The sequence below is a fragment of the Echinops telfairi genome, unplaced genomic scaffold, assembly GCF_000313985.2.
Source record: "Echinops telfairi isolate 266 unplaced genomic scaffold, ASM31398v2 ScPeMD7_53;HRSCAF=182, whole genome shotgun sequence".
In the NCBI taxonomy this organism is placed as follows: Eukaryota; Metazoa; Chordata; class Mammalia; order Afrosoricida; family Tenrecidae; genus Echinops; species Echinops telfairi.
In genome coordinates, this window is record NW_022103951.1 from 444,303 (window position 1) to 453,762 (window position 9,460).

Genomic DNA, 9,460 nt, shown 5'->3' on the forward strand with positions numbered 1-9,460 from the left:
GGAAACATAATTGTATGTGAAGTATTAAAAGCATTCCCAATAAAACGCAGACCAAGATAGAAGAATAGTACAGTTTGGAATGTATAGCCAGTGACCAGCCATATACAATAATAGCAAAATACATCAAAGAATGAATAGAGAAAAGAAAGAGATCATATGATCATTTAATTTAGAAATCCAGAAGGACAAGTTTTCAAAGAAATTGCGTATCCAAGAAGCCATCACACAGTTAATGAATTTCTTTTGCACTGAGGATTTTCTGTTTCATTTTGTTACTGCTTTAATTTTTTTGTTTTTAGTGTTGTATGATTTTCTGTATATCAAATCCAAGAATGATAGATTTGTGGAGACAATAATTGTGTTAGTAGTTTCCTGGGGGTGGGGGAGACAGTGTAGGTTGAGTGGGTCAGTGGAGGGTGGGGGTAGAGGAATGGAAAGCTAACAACCATGAGTGCACGAAAGAAGAAATTGTCCTAAAATCGAATGGGGTGATGATTGCACAATAAGATAAATAATTAAATAAGATAAATCTATTGAATTGTATGGTGTGTGAATTACATGCCATAAACCTGTGCTGCTGTCATTGTGTTTTAAGTTCATGGAACAATACCATGAAAAGATAATGGCACTTCTCTCAAACTTTGGCATGTCCCCTCCTGGAAGAAACCTCAGAAAGCTGGTGTGGCAGATCACTAGGGCCACACCAACGACATGCAGGGACTTGGAATGTTTCATGGGAAAGATATGATTCAAAACAGGAGCTACATCTAAACTTATGCCTAACATGTGAACTCACAAAAAATAGGATCCTTATCAAGGCAACTGTGTGGCCTTGCCTTTACAATTTAATCAAAAGAACAAAGTTGGATACAATGTTTATTAGCGAAGACTAGAACAACAAAAAGACTGTCTAAGCCTAAGCCTACCCCAGTGCCTTCTGGTCAGTTCTGACTCACAGGCACCCAGCGCCTCTAGAATCATTTCCCAGTTTACTGCCTCACCTGAAGGAGGTGGTCTGTGATCAGCAGAGAAGAGATCCCTGCAAGGTAAAGTGCTGAGGGAGGATTGGGGGGTTCTGCACATTCTGAAGAGAGGGGGCCACAGGGTTCCCTCCCTCAGAACTCTGACCCTCAGAGGCCCTGCTCTCTGCATTGGGAGGCCCCCAAGCATGGGTGCTTGGCTAAGGCTCCCCCTTACTTCGTTTTTTGGGCAAATGGGGTTCTTGACATCCCAGGATGATCCTATTTAGTAGGGTTTGCAGGAGGCAATAATGCCTCCCTCTGTGTGAATTCTGTGGAGCAGAACATAGGCAGCTCCATAGTGCCACACCCCATGTGAGCGCAGTAACCCCAGGACTGGAGGTTCTGGCAGCTGTGAGAAGAAACACTATGTTCTAAGAGCCAAGGCTTGAGATATGTAGGAGTCTGAGGTCCTACCAGGTGTCAAGGTATGTATCTCAAGTAAGATTTGGGTGGACAGAGGAAGTCAGATAGAGCCCCACCCCGATGATCATCTCCAGGGAGGCCAGAGACATGTCTGTTAGACCCAATGCCCCCTGACTTCATCCTGGGAGGTTGTGGGAAGGGAGGCTTTTGTCTGACGCAGGCAGTCTCCGATCAAGTCAGTGATGAGTCCGCAGAACACTCAGGAGTCCAAGGGAGCATTCTGAACTGCCAACCCCAGAAATAATACAAAAGGTCTCAGAGTCCTGCCCAACCCCTTCTTGTACCTGTTGAAATAGCTTTTCTTGGAGTTATGGCAGAATCTCCCTCCTGAGTCTCCACACTTCCCATCCTTTTCTTCAAGGGTGAGCTCTTCAGCAGTGCAACTGCCTGTGCTCTGGAGAAGACACCAGGCCTCGCGGCAAAAAGAGTAAGTTCCTAACCGGGGAGAAAAAGTGCCAGGCCTCAAATGGGACCAATACCTTAGAACAGTGGTTCTCAAACTTCCTCTTGTCACAACCCTTTAATACAGTTCCACATGTTATGGTAACCTTCCCAACCATAAAATTATTTTCATTGCTAATTTATAACTGTCATTAGGCTACTGTTATGAATTGGGCGACCCCTGTGAAAGGGTCATTAGAACTCCCAAAGTGGTCGCAACCCACAGCTTGAGAACTCCTGCCCTAGAGGATGATCAAGCTACTCAGCAAACTCCCCTCCCAGAATTTGCCTATCAGGGGGACAGAGGGCTCTCCACTGTCCTTCCAGGGAGCTGCAGTTGCTGCATTCACAGATGCCCATGAAGATGGTGAGGGAAATCCCAGCTCCCCTCAGGCCAGTAGAAGCCTCAACAAAGATCCTTTAACAAAGAAGGTGGTCTTGTGGGTGATGCTCTTGATGGAGAAGTATCAAATGAGAGAACCAGTTACGAAGGCAGACATGGGGGATTCTGTTCTCAAAGCATACAAAAAATCACTTCCCTGAGTTCCACAAGAGAGCCTCTGTGCTCCTGGAGCTGGCCTTTGGTGTTGACCTGAAGGAACGGGATCCCTTCAGGCACTGCTATGCCTTTATCAACAAGCTGGATTTCAGCGTGGATGAAAGGATTCTCTATGCAGTCAGCATTATCCAGACTGGCTTCCTGCTGATGGTGCTGAGTGCGATCTTCCTGAAGGAGAACTGTGCCTCTGAGGAGGAGGTCTGGGAAGTGCTGAATATGATGGGGGTATATGCTGACAAGACACACTGCATGTACGGACATCCCAAGAAAGCTCTTACCCATGATTTTGTGCAGCTGAAATACCTGGAGTACCGGCAGGTGGCCAATGGAGATCCCCCACACTACGAATTCCTGTGGGGCCCTACAGCCTACGCTGAGCCCACCAAAATGAAAGTCCTGGAGTTCTTGGCCACCACAAGTGACACCACCCCAGTGTTTTATCACCCTGGTATGAAGAGGCTTTGAGAGAGGAGGAGGAGAGGCTGCAAGCCAGAATCGCAGCCAGGGGTTGAAACTGGGCCAGAGCAGCTGAACCCCCTGGCCTAAGTGAAAGGTAACAAAAAAAAAAAAAAGATTCATCCCTTCTTGGTTAAAAGAGGCTGACAAAAAAAAAGAGGCTGACAATATTTTAGTAGTGGAGCATCAGATTAGCATTGGAGAAAATAAATATATATATATATATATCCTCTTTTAATTCCTTTTCTACACATATAACTTAGAATGTTACCTTTCTTTCCCCCTTTTAAGGAGAAATTTCAAATGCTGCAATCTGCGGCAGATTCTTTTCCTTACAGGAAAACAGTCTGTCGACATTGAAGAGTGGCAACCTTGGACGGGGTTGAAGAAAGCGCACAGTCAATATTATCTTTGTGCTCCTGTTCTGCGTGGGGGACTCTGAATGCGTTCTGCCTCCTCCCTCCCTCCCTATGCCCTGCTCGGCATCCCGCTCTTCATTTCTCTTGTTATCAAATGCAGTTCCTTTGATTAGAAAGTTTTAAACAAGATAAGAATGCATTGGGATTGACTAGAAAGAGAGGGGCTCTGAGAGCCTCGCCCCAGAGCCCTGTCCCCACGAGCGCCCACCCCCACTGACCCCAGAGCCCCTACTCTAGGGGTGGGAGCCCTCCTACAGGGCTGCTAGACCTAGCCTTTCTCTTCCTTCAGATTAGGGATGCCCAGGAAATGGAAACCTTCTTCTGAAACTCGCCCAGTCAACTGAGAGACAGAGCCATGTCCAGGTCCTGTCAATCAGAGAACCTGCAGTGACTTCTGTGGAACCCCTTCACAGCCCCGCCCCCAGCAGTAAAAGAGGGAGCCCCAAGGCACCCCTCCCCTGCTGACCTCCAAGGCAGGCCCTGGGGGCATGGCCAGGAGTCACACTGCTCCCTTGTGGCCGGAGCCTGTCTGGGAGGCGCGGCCCTCGCCCAGCAGAGGGAGCCCGAGTACAGAAGCAGCTGCCAGTCCGGGTGAGAACCCCTAGTTAAAACTGCGAGGCTGCACCCCAAGAACCAGTCACCCGATCGAGTCCTGCGCCATCGCCTCCTCTGTCAGCGGTGTGAGGTCCAAGCCCGGTTACTGTGTCCCAAATCCACCTCACTTCCGCCTGAAGTCCAAGGGGATGAGGACTCCTGCTCCTGCAGGACCTCAGGCCTGACCTGGAGTCGGAAGGGGGTCTGGGGAGCAGGCGCCTGCGAACCACGCTGCTGGAGACAGATGCAGCTGGCTGCTCCTGGGAAGAGTGAAAGGCTAGGAAGCACAAGGGGTGGTTGTACTCTGTCCTCTAAGCTTCTGTGCGCAGGGATTCGCTCCATGGCAGGGAGTCTGTTTCTTTTAAAACTAGAATTCACGGAAAACTAGAACTGACTCGATGGGGATAGGTTTGGTTTTTGTTAGCTATTTTACAAAGAGGAACTAATATTCAAGGGCTGTTTTATTAAATTCCAGACACTTCCCTAGTGGTTAGAGAGCCCTGATGGCATAGTGGAACATGCATTGTGATGCTGACTGCAAGGTTAGCGGTTCGAACACACCAACCGGTGTGTGAGTGAAAAATGAGGTTTTCTGCTCCCAGAATGATTCACAGACTGGGAAACCAACCCAAAGGGTAAAGGGTCCGTTTTTTACCACCTACACAGTGGCTATGAGTCAGAATCGATCAAATGGCGAAGTTTTTATCATTGTTTGTTTATCGTGATAGGGAGTTTACTGGTTGTCCGAAAAGACTCCATCACCTTTGTACTCTGGGATCCTCAGCCCTTCCTCCACCATGCACCCCTGGAGATGCTGGGTGGGTCCAAGTCTGTCCTTCAACCTTACTTTGTCCTCAGGAACCTCCAGAGTTGGAGGCCTCGGTCTTACTACAAGAGATTGGTCTTCAGTCAGCGGAAGACAGATTTCCAGGTCACCCCAGAAGTCACAGTAAGTACCATAACGGCAACAGGAATCTCCCACCTCTTCCAGTTTCTCCTTGGCGATCCCAGGGAAATGAGGATTTTGCATAGAGGGAGTGGTCACATCTCAGGGAGGGCTGAAACGTAGCACCTGTCAGTCAAAGTGAAGGCTTGAATGAGGCCTGCAGGTCCATTCACCACAGGACCTCAACCTGTACTGTCAGCACATCCTGTGCTCTGCATGTGATGGTGGTCTCCTGTTCCCCTTCCCGCCTTTCTGGATTCCAGGGAGGGCCAGGCACAAGGGCCAGAATAGGGAGTGGGGCAGGATAGCACATTGAGGAAGGAGGGAGGAGGGGCTGGGTAGAAAAAGAAAGAGAATCACCCATATGGGGGGTTCAACAAGACATCCTTGGTGATTTTGTTGCTTGATACGGACTGTGTAAACATATACAGTGCATTTCTTAAATTAAAAAAAAATCTTTAAAAAATCCCTACCAATTCTTTATCCCTCAAATCTTTATAGTGGTCTAAGAGGCTATAAAAAAGTAATAAAAATATAGGGGGAAAGTAAAACTGAAATGGACATTTTTTTTCTTTATTGACAAACAAGTTCCTGTCAAACAAACAAAACATCAGCTTAGCAAAGCAAAGGGGACCCAGGTCCTGCTAACAGTGGACATTATGACCCTCTTGGTTATGTCCTAAGGCTAGTGGGGTAGGGAGTTGCATGTTGGGCTGATAACCACAGTGTGAGAGGTTCAAAACCACCAGTATCTCCTTGGGAGAAAATTGAGGCTTTCTATTCCCTTCAAGATTTACAGTTTCAGAAACCCACAAGGGCAGTTTTACTCTACCTTACAGGGTCCCTATGAGTCAGAATCAACTTGGTGTTTGTGAATTTAACAGCCACTTCTTCCACAGAGATCTCAAGAGAGTCACCATGCCTCGTGGTCAGAAGAGTAAGCGCCGTGCCCGTGAGAAACGCCAACAGGCCCGAGGGCAAAGCCAGGCTGCCCAGGGTGCTCAGGCCACTACAATGGAGGAGGAAGGACCCTCTTCTCCCTCCGCTGTTTTGGGGGACACCCCCCAGAGGTCCTCGCTTGAGGGTGTTTTGCAGGAGCCTAAGGAAGCCACTACTCCTGCTTCAGCTGTTTTGTCCAATAGATCTGATGTAGATGCCAAGGTTCAAGATGAGGAAAGCCCCAGCCCTGCCCAGGGCCCATCTTCCACTGAGAAGCCTAACAAAGATCTGACGGGAAAGATATGCATGTTACTGCTGTTCTTGGTAGACAAGTATAACATGAAAGAGCCCATTATGAAGGCAGAAATGCTGAAGGTTGTCAGCAAGAAGTTCCAGAAGCACTTCCCTGAGATCCTGAGCGAAGCCGCGGAGCGCATAAAGTTGTTCTTTGGCCTTGAATTGAGGGAAGCTAAGTCCAGATGTAACGCCTATGAGCTCTTCGGGATGGTGGATGTCACCAAACGAAACAACTTGAATGGAGGCCTGCAGTTGCCTATTAAGAGTCTGTTGATGACTGTCTTGGGTGTGATCTTCGTGAATGGTAACCGAGCCTCTGAAGAATCCATCTGGAAGTTCCTGAATATGCTGGGAATCTATGCTGGGAGTATGAAAGATATTTTTGGAGAGCCCAGGAAGCTCCTGGTGTTTGATTTTGTGCTGTCGAGATACCTGCAGTACCAGCAGGTGCGAAAGAGTCGTCCTCCACGCTATGAATTCCTGTGGGGTCCAAGGGCATGTGCTGAAACCACCAAGATGAGAGTTCTGGAGTTTTTGGCCATGCTGAAAGGTGTGAATCCCTGGGATTTCCCTGGTCCTTATGAAGAGGCTTTGAGAGATGAGAAAAGGAGAGCCCGACGGTGATTTGCCTGCAGGGTCCATTCTACTTCTAACACCACTGAGAGTTCAGGCCCAAGTCTAGTGGCTTCACCAGGATCTAGTGAAGTGGGAGAAGATCCTTCACAGTAGTTGACAGGGCTTCCAAGTAGTACATTCAGAAGTAGCTTAGAAGAAACACAATGTATTATTTTCTGTTGTGTACCAGTAACTTGTAGTTTGTTCTCTCTCAAATGTTGTGCCTTTTGACCTAAATTTTATTTTGCTTCAGAGTGTGAGCTCATGAATATCCTTCATGGTCATCGTGTTTTTGTTGGTTATCAGATATAAGAGTTAGCATGGCCATCTACAATTACTTGAAAAAACATCAGCAATTCCTTTATTTTATAAAACTAAGTAGTTTAGCATTGAGCTAACCCCAGATTAAGTTTGTTAGGATCACAAATGAAAGAAATGAATGAAAAGTATAGAAGTTCTTGGGCTGCCTTATTCTTTTTTAATCGTACTTGTCTGCAAAATTAAAAGTTACACACACACACGGCTGGATTTGATTAAAATATTTAGGAGTTGTTTTGTGTTTTAGTTGGAGCACTGCATATTTTCAGAAATATACTTGATTAGAAATAAAGAAAATTTTAAATTGTGATGAAACAGTTGTCTTTTCTGAGCTCAAAATAACCAGATGCCCACCGCAATTCAGTAAACACAATATTTCCCCACCAGTTACTAAATGCCCTGTATTACACTACATACATTCCCATAATCCAACAAGGTGTGTTTATCATCCATACTTTGCAAAATAAGAACGTGTATAAGTCTCAAGTTCACAAGGTTGATAAGTAGCATTGCTGGACCAAACCTCTTGCAGAATCTGTCTGGACCACACCTTTTCAGTCCTTCAAGCCAGAGGCAGGCCTTGTGTCTCTTAAATTTATTTTCCTCTCATCAGCAAAAAAAAAAAAGTATTTTAGTGAATATAGGAGCCTGCCAAATTAGAACAATGTGAAAAAAAATTCGAAGTAGGCATCCAAAAAAAATTAGAACCCCAAACCTTTGCCATTATATCATTTTATTCATCTCAAAGTTGTCAGAGAGTAGAACACCCCCTTAGGGCTTCTAAGACTGCAAATCTTTACAGGAACCAGGCAATCTCAGCTTTCTCCGGTGGACGGTCTGCTGGGTTTGAACTACAGAGCTTGCAACTAAACCCAGTGTTTATATTATAGAGCCAAAAGGCAAGTTAATATTGGTGGCAAGATTGTTGTCTACATATGGAATGTCAGATAACCTTAAAAGATCACAAAATGATGCTGGGGATCCCCTGCTTATAGAAAGTAAATATTTCAGAACATAGCTGCATAAAAGACTAAATCTGGGTGGTGAGATAATGATGTGTGCTTTCTCTGAAGGCCCACTTGTCCTGTCTTGTGCTTCATTCTTCTCAAACAAGGGCACACTGTCCACAAGGTATAACATCGAGAAAATGCTCATGAGTTACAGATATGTGACATTTCATCTGAAGTCTTTCATTAACGATATGGAGCCAATATAAGGACCTTAATGAGTTAAGACACAGCAGGACCAAGTATGTAGGGATCCTAGTGACCTAATTTGTCCTGTTATGACCTAGCTAGTCCTAGGTAGGGCTAGGACCTAGATAGGCAGGGCTGTTAGACTGAGCAACCTTTCACTTAGTCTCACGCAATCTCAGAGATCCAAAACTAAGTCTAAGCCAGTGTCTTCCAAAATAGACCCTTGGGGGTGCTAGTCTATCCAGGGGTGTGGGCTGCAGGAGTAGGTACCTACACTTTATCTTGTCTTATGGGCTATAGTGCAAACATTTTTAATTGTGGGGGTGGGACACTCATTTTTGTTTGCCCTTTTTCTCCCTGAAAAAGGGGTGATAAGTCAAATAAGTTTGGGAACCTATGGTCTAAGCAGACATACAAGCTTGCTAGGTATCAAGGAGTGGTCGTTAAGTGAGGACTGAGGGGAAATTATTTGCTAGATTATAGGTGCCCACAGGTCTGGGCACACATTGTCACATCGGGGAGAGGTCAGGTAAGTCAAGCCAGATGCCATGATGTCTGGCTTCCCTCTCTAAAGATTTGGCCCCTTTGCACATTTCAGGAATTTGATGACCTTAGCATGAGGTCATCAGTCTCTGGTCAGCCAAGGGTAGACATCCAGAATTTGTCTGCTATCAAGGTGAAGACCCTGAAATGAGAAATGAGGGGAACCGTCTATCTCAGAACAGTGGACACTTGACAAAGCCCAATAGGCCTCACAAATCCACATCAAAATTGTCTGGTGTCCTCTAGTTTTCATAACCTCTAGTAGGTCCTCTCAGGTGGTGAAAACCTTCATATATCCATAGTGACCCACAATCTGCAGAAGAACAAGATCCTCACAGGCCTTAATTGGATTCACAATGAGGACGCTGAATACTGATGAAGATATTTCACCCCATTCCCAAACTGAGAGGGTTGCATGGAGCTCCACCCTGTGGGCAGGCCCGGAAAGCCACCTCTGGCACACTCCATGCTCTAGAGCTTCATGGAGGTAAAAACCTTGCTCAGGTTTGAAAGCAGATCAATAGAGGCAGGATTCGCAAGCACTTCTGGATTTCCAGATGAGGATTCTTTTTTTTCTCAATCATTTTATTAGGGGCTCATACAACTCTTATCACGATCCATACATACATCAATTGTGTAAAGCACATTTGTACATTCATTGCCCTCATCATTCTCAAAACATTTGCTCTCCA

At 46.0% G+C, this 9,460-nt stretch overlaps 1 protein-coding gene across 1 annotated transcript; it reads left to right on the top strand.

Moving 5' to 3' along the window:
- The first annotated feature begins 1,009 nt into the window (after positions 1-1,009).
- On the top strand, positions 1,010-7,277 carry LOC123521744 (melanoma-associated antigen B1-like). Its single transcript, XM_045290763.1, has 4 exons — positions 1,010-1,046; positions 1,807-1,872; positions 4,773-4,863; positions 5,760-7,277. Exon 4 carries the CDS (start codon positions 5,779-5,781, stop codon positions 6,718-6,720), a length of 942 nt encoding a protein of 313 aa, XP_045146698.1. The 5' UTR covers positions 1,010-1,046; positions 1,807-1,872; positions 4,773-4,863; positions 5,760-5,778; the 3' UTR covers positions 6,721-7,277.
- The last annotated feature ends 2,183 nt before the right edge of the window (positions 7,278-9,460 follow it).

What these genes read in the sequence shown, in the direction of transcription:
- LOC123521744 (XM_045290763.1), top strand. Translation starts at nt 5,779, where the DNA reads ATGCCTCGTGGTCAGAAGAGTAAGCGCCGTGCCCGTGAGAAACGCCAA.